This window comes from Pleurodeles waltl, chromosome 10, assembly GCF_031143425.1.
Source record: "Pleurodeles waltl isolate 20211129_DDA chromosome 10, aPleWal1.hap1.20221129, whole genome shotgun sequence".
Lineage (NCBI taxonomy): Eukaryota > Metazoa > Chordata > Amphibia > Caudata > Salamandridae > Pleurodeles > Pleurodeles waltl.
The window spans coordinates 966,392,535-966,409,918 of record NC_090449.1 but is presented as its reverse complement, the minus strand read 5'-3'; the positions used below and the strand labels follow the sequence as shown (position 1 = coordinate 966,409,918).

The window sequence follows — 17,384 nt, the reverse complement described above, 5'->3', positions numbered from 1 at the left end:
AGGTAAGCAGATCATGATCAAAGCTCATTGTTTCCATCATAGCCCAAGGTTTATCTCTATTTACCAAATCAAAAGCGTTAGCTAAATCTATGAAAGCCAAATGGTTGGAGCCCTCTTTTGCATTCACATACTTACTAATAATAAGATGTAAATTTAATACTTGTTGCGTAGTATCCACCCTTGGACTAAACAATCTTGACCAGTATTCGAGCCTTCCGCTCATCTACCCATGTTTCTAGATGAGCCAAAATTACCCCCTCAAAAGATCATCAGAGATATTGGCATATAGCAAGTTGGCGAGGATCACCTTTCCTTCACCATACTTTGTTACAATAGGGGCCCATAATTTTATGTCAGTTTTGAAAAAATCATCCAAAACCCAATCTGGGACAGGGGCTTTACCAGAGGTGGAAATATTTAAAGCCCTTTCTTGCACCCCCCACCTCCCACTTCAATAGCCATTAATAAGGGCATAGGAGGTGATTTGACCACTACTTCACTATTCCAAAGTTCCAGTACACTGGATTGGAATAGTCTTTTCTAATGTGTGACCCATTTGGCTTCAGGGATTAAAGATTCAGTTTTAGAGTTATCAAAATCAGTTAAAAAAAAGGGTGATATATCACTTCTCAGAACTTTACATTGTTTTTAGTAGCAGCTGCTATGAATAGATCCTCACATGCTGAGGCCCTAATTTCTTCCTAGCCTCCAAAGTAATCTTGTATGCCTGCCTGGCCACTTGTTCCTCCTGCAAAGATCTGGGGGTGGCTATCAGGCCATTTAATAACCGTTTATGAGCTCTGGAACATACCTTATTTTACAAGAGATTACTAGGGGTAGATCGGTGAGAATTTTGGGCTGTCAGGGATTTACTAATTGCAGTACACATAAAAATAAAATCATTCAAAACAGACAAGTTGGTAGACTCCTCTGAGAATCACATTTCAAAAGGGATAATGTTTTCCTGCATGATTTTGATTGAAAAAGTAAGAGGATCAATATGTTCTCATTTGATCCTCATACTTTTGTTCCCATTAAAAACAGTTTGGTTTGGATGCTAAGGAATTAAAGTGGGTGTTAATATTAAGAATGGTACAAACAGGATTATGGTCACTCAGACAATTCAGGACAATATTACACTCTAACGTCCGATGCTACGCATCTGCTGAAATAATCACAAAATCAAGAATGCTCCCCTTTGTCCCACCAGTAAAAGTGGGGGTTATATCTGACCTATATCCCCCTCAAAGGTTCAAGTAAAAGCAAGTCTAATTCATATAACAGCACATTCAATGCATTTCCCAAAGAACCTTGTTTAAAATGGACCCTGTTCATGCCTGTCAGGAGGTCCGAATCCTCTGGGTCTGCACGATGCTAGATAAGAGGCCCACCTCCAGTCAACACCAAGTCAGATGCCGTTATGGCGCTGAACATTGGAGGGGCCCAGTTGGGTGAAGGGATAACCGGAAAGGAAAGGAACAGCCAGGAGGGAAATAAGAAAAGGAAAAGGTTAATACAGAACATGCATTAATAACCATGCAACGAAGAAATATACACATTAATGGCCTTTTTCACTTTTGAACTTGCTCTCAATAATCTAAAATGCCTGCAAAGAACTACTACACTCAATGGCTCTTCTAAGAGTCTGTGGGCTATAAGCAAAAGTAGAGCACCAGGTTCTCACAACACATGTGCCAGAAATTCGAGTAGCGCCAAAGGACACAGGCCACCGACAACCTTTCTCACAATGAGCATATGCCAGGGGCTCCACACTAGAATGAGTATCTCTCTCACCAAAATCCTCCTATGCCAAGAACCATAAAACATTACCGAAATAATATGCTGATATAACACGCACTCAGAGAAAACCTGACGGTAGTCTCAATAACAAACGTCACACAACAATTGTTTCACTAAATGTGTGGGCGAAAACAACAACCACAATTATCACTGTCTTATTAGTCAAAAATAACATTGCAGAATATAACGATACTGTTGATTCATAGCGCGTAAATAGAGAGAAATAAAATAACGCGCTCACAGGGCAATGTGAAACATGCTCAAGAACAACATTGCAACCATTCAAAAGAAATTACACAAAGAACTGTTATTTTATTTCAAGGAAGGAAGTGTTATTGTAATGAAACGAGAAGCGGCTGAGGAACAACCGTTGCCTAGCAACGCTCTCTGTTTATTCAAATACCAGTAAATAACTCCAAACTCGGAGTTCACCAAGAGGACGGGGAGGCCTGTTGGAAATCTCTCACCGCCATGAGCTGGCCGCTCTCATTAAAGGCATAGGCTGGAAACAAGCCAAATCAGGAGTGAGCGAAAACACTGGCTCCTCTGAAGAGCTCAGAATAGGAAGCATCGGCCGGAAGGGTGTGGCAGGTATATATAGCCTGACCACATCCAAAATGGCCACCACCCAGGAAAGCTGGGAAACGTAGTCCTCTGCTACCTCCTCATAGGTCGTGTTGGTGTCCATGGTCCATGATCAGAGCACTGGAGCCACCAACGGCCCAAACGTCCTGACAGGTGGCTTCTACCGCAAAGGGGACATGGCTCAGAGCGGTAGACAAATGTTGATGAGGGAAGACAGAGGTGGGGAGAATGTGGCCGAACAGAGAGAGCAACAGTGGGAACAGTGAGTGTGTGCTTACATCCACGTGCCGCCGGGGTCCTGTCAATGCCTTCATCATCCTATAAGGCACCACATGCATTTGACTTGGCTAAATCATATAATTGAATATTTAAATTTTCCAACCAGAGCACAATTGTTTTCTTCCTCATATTTGATAAGAAACTATCCATAAAATCATCAAAATGTTGTAGGGCTCTAAGCACATCATTACTAAAAATATTATTACAAAACTTTAATATCAGTAAGTCCCACTTCCCTCCAGAAAAAGCAACAACAAAAAAATGTGGGGTTGACCATTCAACAGTTGTTTTAAATTATCCCATCTCAATGAAGCAAAAGTAGCAAGGCCACCCCTAGGTCTACCAGCCACTGAAAGAATGGCCATTTGGACTATAGAAGAGAAACCATCTAACTCAAAAGGGCCAACCATCCAAGTCTCTTGTATGCAGGTCATATCATACACACAAACCAAGTTTAACCAGTGCTGGTTTTACAACTTTCCCCGAACCCCTGCGACATTCCATGACATGATGCTCAGCCTCCCATTTACCACCTCCTGGGATAGGCTAGGGAGAGTCAGGAGGGTAGCAACCATGACAGGAAACAACCTAATTTGCCCTTCATGCCCATCTTGCCTTTCTGTCCCTTCTCATTGAGTGGGTCTATTAGATGCCTCCTGCCTCCAGATTTGGATTTACCCTGTCTCTGGTGATTTCCAGAAAAGGAACACTCAGTCATTCATCATTCTGATCCAGAGAAGCAAGGGCACCAAGGGTCTAATTATGAGTTTGGCAGATGGGAACACCCATCTACCAAATTCCTGACAGGGTGGTTGCCACCGGCAGGGGTCCCCCTGTGGCCCCCTGCATCTGTTCTCCACCAGCCTTTTCATAGTGGTAAAACCACCATGAAGAGGCTGGTTGAGAACAAGGTCATAATCAGCAGGGCGGCTTTGCATGCAGCACTGCCCTGGCTGATTGTGACCTCCAACTGCCATCAACTTGTCAGGATCACCGATTCCAGTGGAGACTGCAGAACCCTGGTGGTCTGACTGCCGGGTTCTTAATGTGGCGTTGGGACTGCCACAGCAGCACGGTCTTGACCACCATCATGAGGCTGGTGGTCTCAAGACCGCCTGACTCGCACTGAGGCCCTAAATCTATTTCCAATCAGAGTGTACATATCTTTACCTCCTTCAAGAGCCACCTGAGGATGGGGATCGTTAAAAGGTTTATTCCACCATGCCTGATTCAGTTGACAATAAAAGAAGCCGTGTGGTAGAAATCTTATCTTACTTTGTTTCACCCCTCCTGCTCTTACTCTGGCGGGAATCGGCCCCCTCCAATCTAGGATTGTGAAAATGAATGACAATTTTATCTCCTGGGGTTACTTGAGGTAAGGGACCAATTCCTCCCACCTGCGGTGCCATAATTATCTCCTGCGTTAAATCCCACTGGCCCAACAAATTATATGAAAGCCAGAGAGCCACCTTATTTATTAGGGCCTGAGTTGACTCGACCATATTATCAACTAGGGCGGGACATTTGCCAAAACGACAACAAATGAGAACGCTGCGGTGGGAGATGTATCACTGGAAACTTATTAATTTCCTTCTCCAGACCTGCCGGTCTTGCTGATTTTGCCAACAGGGACGGCCCTTGAGACTGAATCCCTTGAATGTCATATGACAACCTAGCCATATTATCCATGGAGTGACTTCCAACCTCAACAGGGGCAATTATTGACTCATTATTTGAGATGATCTTTGCAGCACCTTTTATATCAGCCCCCTCTCTTTGTAATTCCCCCGAGATCTAGTAACAGATAGAGCAGGAGCAGGTAAAGCTGGTGGGTCTCTGGAGTTTTTTCAAACCTTGGAGCTCTGTCTCTGTGGATGTAGAAGTGTAAGTACTGGGCCCAGCTTAAAATCCAATAAATCACCAAGCAGGCAACAGCTATCTTTCCAAACACGAGTCCCCAGTAGATTTTGGCGAAGTCACAACTTTAGCATGCCTCCTATCCCCTGGCGTTGATTGCTTATCAATGGTTGTTTTTGTGCTATCTGCACACCTTCTACGCTTCCAGTTTCCCTGGTGCCAAGGGAATGATTGGGACATCCACTACATTTTTAGATAGATCAACATTCTCCATAGGGGTCCAAACTATGCCCACTTCTCCCAAAGCTTTCACATTAAAATCTGCTATGGCCTCATTGAGATGCAGAGTTGGTACCCTCAGATGGCAAGTAGAGGAACTGTCAAAAGAAGCTGCAGCATTGCCTTGCAAATCCACAGTTTGTGGGTTTCCAATTTGTACCTTTGACATAGAAAACAAAGTGACCCAGTTCTCCACCATAATAGAAAGCCTTCTTTCTACCAGCTTTAATTTGTTTGTGATAACATCAACAGCCCTAAACAAAAAGTTATCAGTCATAGATGTTGCCTGTTTATGTCTGTTAGATGAAAGCCCTCACCAGCTAACTTCCTCTTCTCCATGTTTTAAAAGGTACTAATATCCAAACAGAAGCAAAATAACCATGCTAATGCAGAGAATGTAAAACTGCCCAAAGTGGAAGAACAATGACAAGTGAGCAAAAGGTTACGCAGTACCTTTAAGGCTTTAAACAGGGGTCTTAATATTCCAGAACCATTTGGTTGCCTGGTTACTTGTAGATCCAGCTTGCAGAGTAAAGACGGAAGGCCCAGCCTGGCCTTTGCTGGTCTATGGTGGGCTAAGACAGGCCCGTCTTGCCCTGGTCGGGCAGGTGCCATGTGTGTCCCGTGCAGCGGGAATCCCAAACACCTTTAGTAGCGTGATGATGATGAAAGGCACACTGGATCTTGTAGTGTGATAATAATCATGTACCACCCCTCTCACTGCACTCCTTGGAAAACAACTGCTGGGCTCAAGCGTGTCCCACGCAGCAAGAGCCCCAAGCGCCTTTAGTACTGTGATGAAGATGAAAGGCACACTAGAACTTGTACTGTGAAAATAATCACGGGCTGCCCCTCTCACCTCACTCCTTGGAAAATAACTTCTGGCTAAAGCACGTCCCAAGCAGCGGGAGTCCCAAGCACCTTAAGTAGCGTGATGAAGATGAAAGGTACACTGGATAGTGTGATGATCATGGGCTGCCCCTCTCACTGCATTCCTTGGAAAACAACTGCTGGGCTGGGCTACTGCGCATCCCGTGCAGGGGGGAGACCCAAGCAACTTTAGTAGTGTGTTGAGTCTACTGACAAACTGCAGGGGCTAGTCTAAAAGGTAAATTACACTTTGAAATACTTTATAAGAGTTGGAGTAAATTATCACTCAGATTTTGTGACTAGCCAAAAGAAGTAAAGTTACTCAGAAGTGTAGGAGTAAATTACGTGTGCAAATCACACAAAAACATAAGTTACTTTTGAGAATAGCCCAATACATTTTGTAGTAGGCTTGGTAGCACTACAAAACGTACTACAAAATGTAGTTTGCGAATAGTATTTTGTAGTATGTTTGTAGTACTATTGCTGTTCTACAAAGTCTACCACAAAATGCAGTTTGTGAATTTACCCCAGCCGTTTAATTTGATGTAAGCAAGTAAGTTACGCTTTTGAAATAAATTTACACTCCGATTTTTTCAATAGAAAAAAAAAGCAGCAAACCTTCTCAAATTGTAAATTATTCAATAGTGTAGGTTATCTTTGTCAATCAGCCACTGAAGTATGCTTATATTTAAAGTCTTTCTAAGATTATAGAGTACTTATAATGCTGTGAGAACAAGAAGATGTAGTGTACCACATAGCTTTTCATGTATAAGAAACTCATCTTAGATTCAATTAAAATAATTTTAGGTATCTCACAAAAGTTAATTGATCCTTTTGGATCTGTTGCAACGTTCGTGATTAAACATTGCTACATTATCTAGTCACTTCTTAAGCCCCAGGGGCTACCTGTAGCCAGAATCTAACCCAACAGTAAATTTGTTTGCCCTAAACCATGTTTGTGATTTGCACAATTCAGTATTCCAATCTCTGTTGATAATGGGATTTTTAATGAAATGTGTCTTTTGACCTAAAACTAGAAAATGTTGTATTAATTACTGTTATGTTTTTTCTTTCCCTCTGTGATAACCAGAAACAAGATATTCTAAAGCAAGTAAGAATTTTAATTTTGTGTTATTATTTATTAACCACACATGCACTATGCTTCACCTGCTTGCATTCTAGCTAATCAGAAATATTTGTGTTTCAGTATTGAGAAACTTTTTTTGCTACTGCAAAATGCTGTGCATAGGCAAGTTGCACATTTGAGTGATTAAAATGTGCAGCATTTCTGAATATTCATAGAAATTTCCCACTCAATTTTTTTTTTATATTTAGCCATTATTATAATTCCAATTCACACAGTTTTCATGGCATCTCTGTAGAAGTAGCTGGTGGGGATGTGGACTAATGATGTGTCAAAGGGTACTTGTGGACAAAGCAAACTCTGAAGAGCCATGTGATGTTAAACTGAGCAATGGTCTCAAAACAGGATATAGTAGGTGAAGAAATAGATATTCACTAGCCACATTGCCAGTCCTCCCAAGTGTTATGTGTTTCCATCAAAATTAAATTGAGCACAATTTTTGCAATCATGAAAAGAGAGTAACTGTTGTTCATTTCTTCGTTGCACAAATAAGTTATCAGAAATCGGGTTAATGATTTTAGTTAGAAGGCCCATTCCAACATGATAAATGCAATTTGATAAGGTCAAGAAAATGTTCCTTGAAACACTCCCCGGAGCAGTGCATGTAAGTTCAAGCAGTGCCAACAATTTTGAAATAAAGGACACAACACAATACAATCTTTTTAGATTAAGTTAGAGGAATACAAAAACTTTCCATGGGCTGAGAGAAACCAAGATCATTAAACATCTACAAATAGCTAAGCACGAACAGTTCATGATTGACTGGGAGCTAGACACCATTTCAGGCCAACCACAATGCAGTGGATGTTGGCTATACTCCGAGGGTTGTCTTAGCCAAAATTTTCATCTTCAGTTTTAGGGCCTCATTTACAAGAAGCTTGCGCCGCCGGAGCATTACCTTTTAGGACACTCTGGTGGCGCAGGCCTCTCAATCATATCTATGAGATGGCGCAAAGCCACCCTGCGTGGCTTTGCATGGCCTCACAGATATTGAGTAAGGCAAGGCAGTACAGAGTGCTGCCTTGCCTTACTCTGTGTCAAGGGGGCATTGCCTGGATTTTGCAATGGGTTTCCCATGCAACACCCATGGGTTTTGATACATTTGAATATTTACAAGGATCTGGTAATGTGTCAAAACTGTGCACCTCCCCAGAGGAGGTGTAGAAAGGAGCAATAACTTTATTTCTCCTTGTTTTTCCTCTTTGTACTCCCAGAAAGAGGAAAATGCCTCCATTGAATGTTTTGGTGCAGAAAGGTGCTCTTTCCTGCACAAAAACAATTGTGCCTACACCACTGTGCAATAGTGCCTGCATTAGTGGTAGGCACCAATATGTGTGCAGGCACAAAGGACAGGAGTGTTCCATATTTCATTAATATGGCACATTCCTGCCATTTCCTTTTGACACAGGGCAGCACAGCAAGAAGCCTTTTGGATCTGCCTTATGCCAAGAAGTTGTAAATGAGGCCCCCAGTCTCTGAAATGCAAGTCCTAATTTTATAGTGGTACATGATCCATGGCCGTGGTCCATCAAAATCAGATATGTTGTCACTCGACTCCCATTAAAGCCTTTTGTTTGGGTGCCAAAAACTCTGAGTGGAACTAAGCTGGATAAAATGACTGCTGAAGATGTTTTGCAGGTAAAAGAGATTTCCACCTCGCCTCTGTCCAAGATTTTATCTTTGGACTCACATTTTGGAAAGTCAAAATTCACTATCCATGCAAGGCTGAAAATTGTAACTGGGCATTACTCTGAGAGGCTGATTACCTTTACTTCAAAATTCGAGTTAAAAAATCAGAGGAAAATTATTAAAGGTGATACAAAATTGCTGTGCAGTGTTGTATCAAAGGGAAAGTAAAATACAGTGCCATATCTACTAAGAGCCTAATTACGAGTAGCTCATTAAGTTCTGTGGCCTGTGTAAACCTCTGTTTACAAACAGGATGGAATTGTGAGTTTGGTTTTATTTAACACATTCAAAACATATTGGATGCATTAAATATCCCAACATTTCGTTAACTTTTGTCAGCAGGAGAAAATATATGGCATTTACCATATCATGCAGATTTTGGTGCATTGAACACCAAAATCCATGGTATTCTCCAAGAACTTGTAATAGGTTCTATTTATTGCACCCCATAAATAATGTAACCTGTTGGTATTGTTATTATCAGGGGCAATGAATAACACCTTAGCTCAAATCCAGGTCCTAAAATAGAGTGCTTTTTTTCTCCTCCTTAGTCCTGGCACATTTTAGGTGGCAATGATCCAGTGTACACACTGATACACTACAGTGTGTGCATTGTAACTTTTAAATTTGCATTATTATTCCGATGCAAATCAGGATTTACATTGCCAAGTTGACCAAGTGGACCAAAATATTGCAAAGTGACAGTATTTTGCCTCAAAGAAGTGGTCCATGGGAGGTACATGGGTGTTCTCTTTAAACAATGCATAGGTTTTGACTCAAATCCCTATCTCCAAATAATTATAGTTATGGAATAGTGCCAAAATTGTAACATAGTTATAGCCAAGTTAAAAAATGCTTTTCCTGTGGAAACTAGGTCCTAACCATAACTATATTATTATTATTATATTTATAGTTAGGACCAAACTATATTATAGTTCTAGTTCTAGTTAAAGTTACATTTATAGTTAGAACTTAGTTTCCATAGGAAAAGTGTATATTTAACTTGGCTATAACTATGTTGCTATAAATATAACCATGACTATTTTGAACAGCGATACTGGCAAAACTACTGGGTGGAATTACACCAAATTTGGCAGAAAGGTAGCTCTTGGTCCAGAAATAGCCCTTTTTATTTGGTTTAAATCGGTTCAGTAAGTTTAGAGAAATGAAATAAACTTTGAATTTGTATATATAGGGACATAAAGGAGTTGCAACATTATGTGTAATGTATATATTACACATAACGTGATTATATTTATACACGTGGCTATATACCTTAAGAGCAGAACAAATGAAGTTTTTAATTGCACAACTAGCTTGATGTTGAACTCTAATTTGGATAGGATACTTGGTGGGAAATAGAAAGAGTCTGCCTTCAGAAGCGTGATGGTGCTTGCATTATGCTACAAATAGTTTTATGTTTTGGTAGTGTGAATTGAACACCAAGAGGTAAGTAATGTGAAAATTGTAAAAAACAACAAGTTAATGTTGTGCATGCAGCTGATGGAACTTGTATAGCAACAAAAGTATTCACACTTCAAGATGTTGTTAGAGCAAATCGTAAAGTAGGATACAATAAGTGTGACATAAATGCAATATCATCCACAGCTAATGTATATAAAAGAGTTGAACATGTTGATGACATTGTATGCCAAGCACACATACACACTGTCTTTTCTTTAATGGTAAGGCCATATTTATACAAAGTCATTTAAAAAGATAAAAACAAATAAACAAGGCTAATAAATGGAATTTGTAATATGCAATCACTGATAGGTCTGATGGTCTGTCTTTTTAGACAATGCCAGACAATGCCAAAGAAAAGATAATAAGTAAGCACACTTACATATATTTCTGAGATTGAACATGTAGGGGGTGATTCTAAGTCCGGCGGGCGGCGGAGGCCGCCCGCCAGACTTCCCCCACCAAAATACCGCTCCGCGGTCGAAAGACCGCTGAGGGTATTTTAGGATTTGCCCTGGGCTGGCGGGCGGCCGCCAAAAGGCCGCCCGCCAGCCCAGGGCAAATCAACCTTCCCACGAGGACGCCGGCTCAGAATTGAGCCGGCGTAGTGGGAAGGTGCGACGGGTGCAGTGCAAAGCAGACACTGAAATACTTTGTGGGGCCCTCTTACGGGGGCCCCTGCAGTGCCCATGCCATTGGCATGGGCACTGCAGGGGCCCCCAGGGGCCCCGCGGCACCCCCTACCGCCATCCTGTCCTGGCGGGAGACCCGCCAGGAACAGGATGGCGGTAGGGGTTGTCAGAATCCCCATGGCGGCGGAGCGCACTCCGCCGCCATGGAGGATTCTGCAGGGCAGCGGGAAACCGGCGGGAGACCGCCGGTTTCCCGCATCTGACCGCGGCCGAACCGCCGCGGTCAGAATGCCCTGTGGGGCACCGCCGGTCTGTCGGCGGTGCTCCCGCCGACCCTGGCCCAGGCGGTCTCTGACCGCCGGGGTCAGAATGACCCCCGTAATGTTCACACAATATAAACTTGTGAATTATACCAATAAAATGAAAGAAAATAGTGATTTCTAGCAAGTAAGAAGGACTGTTTTTTTTTTTGTTTCAGCATTAGGAATACAAATGAAGTAGACTGAAGACATTGCAATTAACAATGAGGTTCAAATTGTAAGATAATTTTATGAACATAGTGGAAAACATAAAGGAAGTAATACAGAGGCATTTTACATTGTTCTAGGCCTAACAGAGTTGAACTTTGGCACTCTATTCACAAAAGGATAATTTGTGTCTTAGTTGGTTATTCTCTGAATACTTGTAAGCAAATTAGTGTAAACTGTGTCATTTGGAGGTACGCTCACACTGACTGCAGGTTATTGATTAACAGGTGCTATTTTCATAAAAGAAAACAACTGACTCCGCATGGTATGCAATGTATATATAACTGTCTCAGAAGCAAAAGAAAGATGAAGTAACTGGTTTTAATATTGTACAAAGGAGTGTTGTGAAACTGAAAATCATAAAGGGGTTTTAATCAAAACATGAGCATGGGTATACAAAGTAAAATTAAGAGACATATGTAGAACTGTTTTATTTCAGTCCTGAAAAAGTCATAGTGTGACAAGAAAATATGGTGACTGAAAAGTAGTGAAATTGGATAATACATTCCATATTTTGTACCTAATACAATAAAAATGATTTAAAGTAGTCATCTTTGAAGAAATGCTTCACACATTTGGAAAGCACCTATTGAAAGTATATCAAGTTTATAATCCTACAGCAGATTGCAAAGGCGTGGAGGCCATGATTTGTAAATACAATTTTTCTGAAAGACAACTAAATGTGGTGACCTGATTGCAACTTGGTCACCCTTCTTTCCATCTATAAGTAGTTATGCAGAATGATACAAGAGTGTGAAGTATTATGCTGCCAGCTACAACTTTGTAATTTTTCAATGTTCACAAAGTTTGTGATATCTTAGTGCAGAGTTGAGACATAATTTGGTCTTTACAAGAATGGAATCACGTGCATGGGAAAAGAGAAACAGGTATTACATAAGTGAGGCAATGTATGGGAAATGTTATGCCCCCACCTATCTTCAATGGAAATAAATAACCTGAGGCATAACTTAAGAATAGCTTTAAAGGCTATAAAGGTTATATAAAGATTCAGGGGGTCATTCCGACTTTGGCGGGCGGCGGAGGCCGCCCGGCAAAGTAACCCAGTCGGAAGACCGCTCCGCGGTCAACAGACCACGACGGTGATTCCGACTTTTCCGCTGGGCCGGCGGGCGACCGCCAGAAGGCCGCCCGCCGGCCCAGCGGGAAAGCCCCTTCAACAATGAAGCCGGCAAGGCAGACACTGAAAATCTTAATGGGGCCCTGTTAGGGGGCCCCTGCAGTGCCCATGCCAGTGGCATGGGCAGTGCAGAGGCCCCCAGGGGCCCCACGACACCCGTTCCCACCATCCTGTTCCCGGCGGTAACAACCGCCAGGAACAGGATGGCGGGAAGGGGGTCGGAATCCCCATGGCGGCGCTGCAAGCAGCGCCGCCATGGAGGATTCCCTTGGGCAGGGGTAAACCGGCGGGAAACCGCCGGTTGCCCTTTTCTGACCGCGGCTTTACCGCCGCGGTCAGAATTGCCCATGTAGCACCGCCAGCCTCTTGGCGGTGCTACCTCCGGCCTCCACCCTGGCGGTCTATGACCGCCAGGGTCGGAATGAGGCCCTCAATGTCTAGAGAACTCTTGGCTCTGATGGATTGCTAGGCATCTTTTAAAACACCTTTAATAATAGCTTGATACTAAATATTGCAAGGTTATATAATTAGAGTAAAAACAGAAAGAAATGTGGAGACAAATATAAAGTCAGTCATTCTTTTAATTAGTAAACCAGGTATGGATCTCTTTTATAACTCTAACTATACCCATATCATTAACTTATGTTACTGTTAAAATATTTTTTAGAATTTGTAACTAGAGGAGGGAAGGTCTAAATATCCAACTGATTAGCACCAATCACACTGCCTTCATAGGGGGGACAAGATAGCTTTACATTTTGAGATCAGGTGATTAATCTAGTCCATATATATATGATAAGCCTGGATTTGTTGAAAACAAAGATGCAGAGAAAGACTTTGAAGGGGCAGTGTGGGATTATCTTTTTGTGGCAATGGAATACTTGAATCATGGAGAGAAAATAATATCTACACTAAAGGTTCTTTAATGTTCTAAAACTACTCTTTTTTTAAATAGAGCATTGCTATCTTAATTTTGAACTAAAAAGCTACAATGTTATCAATAATGTAATTTGAGGTGTCATCAGTGATTTCATCAATGATGTAATTTAACATGTCATGTGTAATGTAATATATGATATGAATATGTTAAATGCAGTGCATTGCAGGGGTACAAATTAGTTATCTTCCTAAACTATAACTGGTGCATTTCAGTAGCTGTTCTGGTTTTTAAGCATAAGGTTTTAACTCATTTTAGCATCTACCTATAATATCACTTTAACCTTTGTTTTTTTCAGTAAATGTCCATGGTTATTTTATTGTGTACTAAGCTCGTATTGCCATATCTGCCTGTAATGCCGCATTAATTATTGTTTTTTCTGTTAATTTCTTGGTGTTTTTTTAATTATTAGGGAAGAGCATATTACCATATCTGACTTTTGACTATTCACAAAACATGGTTTCCAAAGATGACCAACCCACTGCAGTTTGTTCTCCATTGCCACTTCTCCTGCTTGCCCTCCATTCTCCATCTGCTTGCCTTAATCCCACCTCCTGCCCTCCGTGGTTTGCTTGCTGCCTGACCTCCATGGTCTGTTACTGTCCCTGCACCATCCCCTTCATTCAGTTCTGTTGTCTGAGTACCGCCCTTACCCTCTCTTTCCCGCAGGGAGGTTCTTTTTGGACACCCATGACCCCTTCCTCTTGACATTAACCCTCCTACCTGCCATATGTGGTCTTTTTTGGTGCTACTGCCCCTCTCACCTGCCCAGCAAGGTCAGATTGGTCAGATTGCTGCAACTGCCTCTGACCACTTCCTGCCTTTCCTCCATTGACCATGTGTGTGCCCCTATCCCCTCCCTATTGCCATCTCTGGTGCTTTATGCTTTCACTGCCACTCCTGCCTGCTCTGTGTAGTTAATTTGCTGGTCCAGTCTCTTTCCCACTGCCTGCTATTGTCCATGTATGGGCCCCTGCCCCCTCCCTACTGCCCTCCATGATCCTTCTTGCTGTCAGTGCCCCTCATGGTTGCCCTGGCAGGTCAGCTTGCTACACTTGCCCCTGCACTCTAGAGTCTATGGGGGTCATTCCGACTTTGGCGGGCGGCGGAGGCTGCCTGCCAAAGTAACCCCGTCGGAAGACCACTCCGCGGTCAAAAGACCGCGAGGGTCATTCCGACTTTCCCGCTGGGCCAGCGGGCGACCGCCAAAAGGGCGCCCGCCGGCCCAGCGGGAAAGACCATGCAACAAGGAAGCCGGCTCCGAATGGAGCCGGCGGAGTTGCAGGGGTGCGACGGGTGCAGTGGCACCCGTCACGATTTTCACTGTCTGCAAAGCAGACAGTGAAAATCTTTATGGGGCCCTGTTAGGGGGCCCCTGCACTGCCCATGCCAGTGGCATGGGCAGTGCAGGGGCCCCCAGGGGCCCCACGACACCCGTTCCCGCCATCCTGATCCCTGGGCCAGGGGAAAACCGGCAGGAAACCGCCGGTTCCCCTTTTCTGACCGCGGCTTTACCGCCGCGGTCAGAATGGCCCTGGAAGCACCGCCAGCCTGTTGGCGGTGCTTCCGTGGTCCCCGGCCCTGGCGGTCATGGACCGCCAGGGTCGGAATGACCCCCTATGTGTCTCTCCATGGTCCACTGTGCTGCCCCTGCCTCTCCCAAGTGCTCTGTATGGTCTATTGTGCTGTCACTGCCCCTGTGTGATCAGCTTGCTTCCCTCATCCTTCCCCACACTACATTTTCTTAGTCTGTTCCCCTACTCACCTCCTCCTTTCCTTCATGGGCAATTGACTAACACTCCCTGTTGCTCTCCATGTTTCATTGTGCTTCCACTTTCCCTCCTATCTATCCTTCATGGTCAGCTTGTTGCCCCTGCCCCTTCATCCTCCCCTCCATTGTCCGAGTATGTGTCTCTATCCCCTCCCTCATACCATCCATGGTATGTTGGTATGTCCATATACCCTCTGTCCAGCCTTCCATGGTCTCTTGTGCTACCAGTGCCCCTCCGGGTTGCCTTGTGTTGTCAGTTTGCTGCTCTTGCTTCCCTCCCTTCTTCCCTCCATTGTCTGCATGCATGTCTCTGCCCTTTCTTTCTCGCTCTCTAGGATCTGTTGTGCTGTCATTGCCCCACGCACCAGCCCTGCATAGTAAGCTTGCTACCCCTACTACTTACTTCACTTTCCCCTTTATTGTGCAGATATACTGCAGCCTCATCCCTCTGGCCCTCCTTAGTCCATTTTGCTGCCACTGCCCTCCTGCCAGCCCTGTATTGTCTATTGTGCTGCCACAGCTCTTGCCACCTGACCCGTGTGATCTGATTGCTGCCCCTGCCACTGATCTCCTGCCATCCATTGTCTGAGTCCATCCTCCTACCTCATTCCTACCTGCCCTCCACAATCCATTATGCTGCCACTGCATTCCATTATGCCATCTATAGTTTGTTGTGCAGCCACACCCTCTCTTGCCTGTCCTGCATTGCTGGGCTGCTATAAAAGGCCACAAAACCATGCCTCTCTTTCCACTGCCCTCCATGGTCTGTTGCTCTGCAATGCCTCTTTCCACTGCGCTGCTTGAGCCACTGTGCTGTCACTGCCACTCCCTTCTGCTCAATGTGGTCTGTTTAATGCATTTGTCTCTGTTCCTTCCCTTTCCCTCTTTTGTCCAAGTCCATGTCGCCTTCTTACCACAGTGCTTTTCCCAAAGTGTGTTAATGAACAACTAGACAACTCACATTCTATATTTAAGATAAAAGTGTGGCACTCCTGAAATTATATTGATGGAATCAAAACTGTAAAACCTAAAGTATTTCCTTTACAAAAAAAACAAAATAAGTGGATTCTTTTTCTAATAGAAATTATGGTTAGGGCTCTAGAAAAGCTGAAAATAAGACTATTTTTTTTGATTTCTCAAATAGTGTTGAATAGCTTATAAACTAGCTGCTATTTTTATGTATTTTATTCAGTTGATCACTTGATTATTTGTTGCAAGTGTTAATTTAATGCTTTGCACACTTCTATTGTTGGACTATATTTGGACTACATTTGGGTGATATTTGGGCTATATCTGAGCTCTTTTTTGTGGGGTGTTTATTTTGTTCATTTTACTCATCATTTCTTCATTTGTTGCAGTCTCCTCTATAGGGAATTCTTTCAGTTTTACATCCTTAATTCAATCAAGATAGGGTTCATGTGCTCCACATTTTGACCCATTTTGCCATAAATATGGAAAGTTAGCACTTTAGTTGCTCATTAGAACAATGTGGTAAAACTGCAATTGATCATCAGAGAGTTAACTGGATAGTTACTGCTGCTGTGGAAAGTACATGTGTCACTCTGCATGTCAGAATTGTTTCACTGAAATGAATTAGGAAGATATTTGAGGATTCTACACTTTCTACAGCACTAAGCATTATTTCTATAACAAAAAAACCTCCTTGTTTTGATAGTTTCTAAAACAAATGTTTTAGGTTGAACAGCTTTGATTAAATCAGGATGGCTTTAGGTATTCCACACATCTGTCATAAATATGAATGTTAGCACTCCAGTTGTCCATTAAAACACTTTGGTAGGCTGCGGTAGAACATTGGGGAATCAACTGACAGGCTGCTGCTGCTTCTGTTGGAAGTATATGTTTACCTCACTATGTCAGACTTCTGGAGCACATTCCATAATCTCGATGATAATTCATAGGAGAAAACAGTTTCCTCTTGAACATAGTTCACCAAGCCCAAGTGAGGATCAGAATTTTACACAAGGTAAAATCACCCTAGAATATACCACTACTCCTAAACCTAGTGTAAGTGCCACCAACAAATGATTTATATTGTGATTTAAATATATTATCATCCTTTATAAATGTTCGTTTTTGTGTCCTTAATAAACAGGCTTGATTTACAATTCATTTCAGTGGGGACTATGTCTCAAAATCCTGTATTGGCTGCCACAGCATGTTGTCCATCTTGTACACAGCCAATCAAGGGGGATCCATTTGGGACCTCCACATGTCCTTTGGGGTCAGGATGTGTTTACCCTGCCCCCCTTATGTATGTTTTATTCATTTTCGTAACAAAACGCATCAGCAGTTTCAAAATCAGTTTCAGAGAGCACTTTCATCTCCCTCTGCTCTCCTATCCAACAGAACTGTTGGGAGAAGAAAATAATATATGCCTGTGCTTCATCAAGG

At 42.9% G+C, this 17,384-nt stretch overlaps 1 protein-coding gene across 2 annotated transcripts in view; it reads left to right on the top strand.

Moving 5' to 3' along the window:
- DGKB (diacylglycerol kinase beta) overlaps positions 1 to 17,384 on the top strand; it is a 2,237,541-nt gene that overhangs the window by 397,996 nt on the left and 1,822,161 nt on the right. The window contains exon 4 of one of the 2 annotated variants that reach the window (XM_069211795.1): positions 6,761 to 6,781. The exons of the other annotated variant lie outside the window; for it this stretch is intronic. Within the exon in view, the coding sequence (XP_069067896.1) occupies positions 6,761 to 6,781 (21 nt within the window). The remainder of the gene's footprint in view (positions 1 to 6,760; positions 6,782 to 17,384) is intronic. 2 annotated transcript variants of the gene reach the window in all.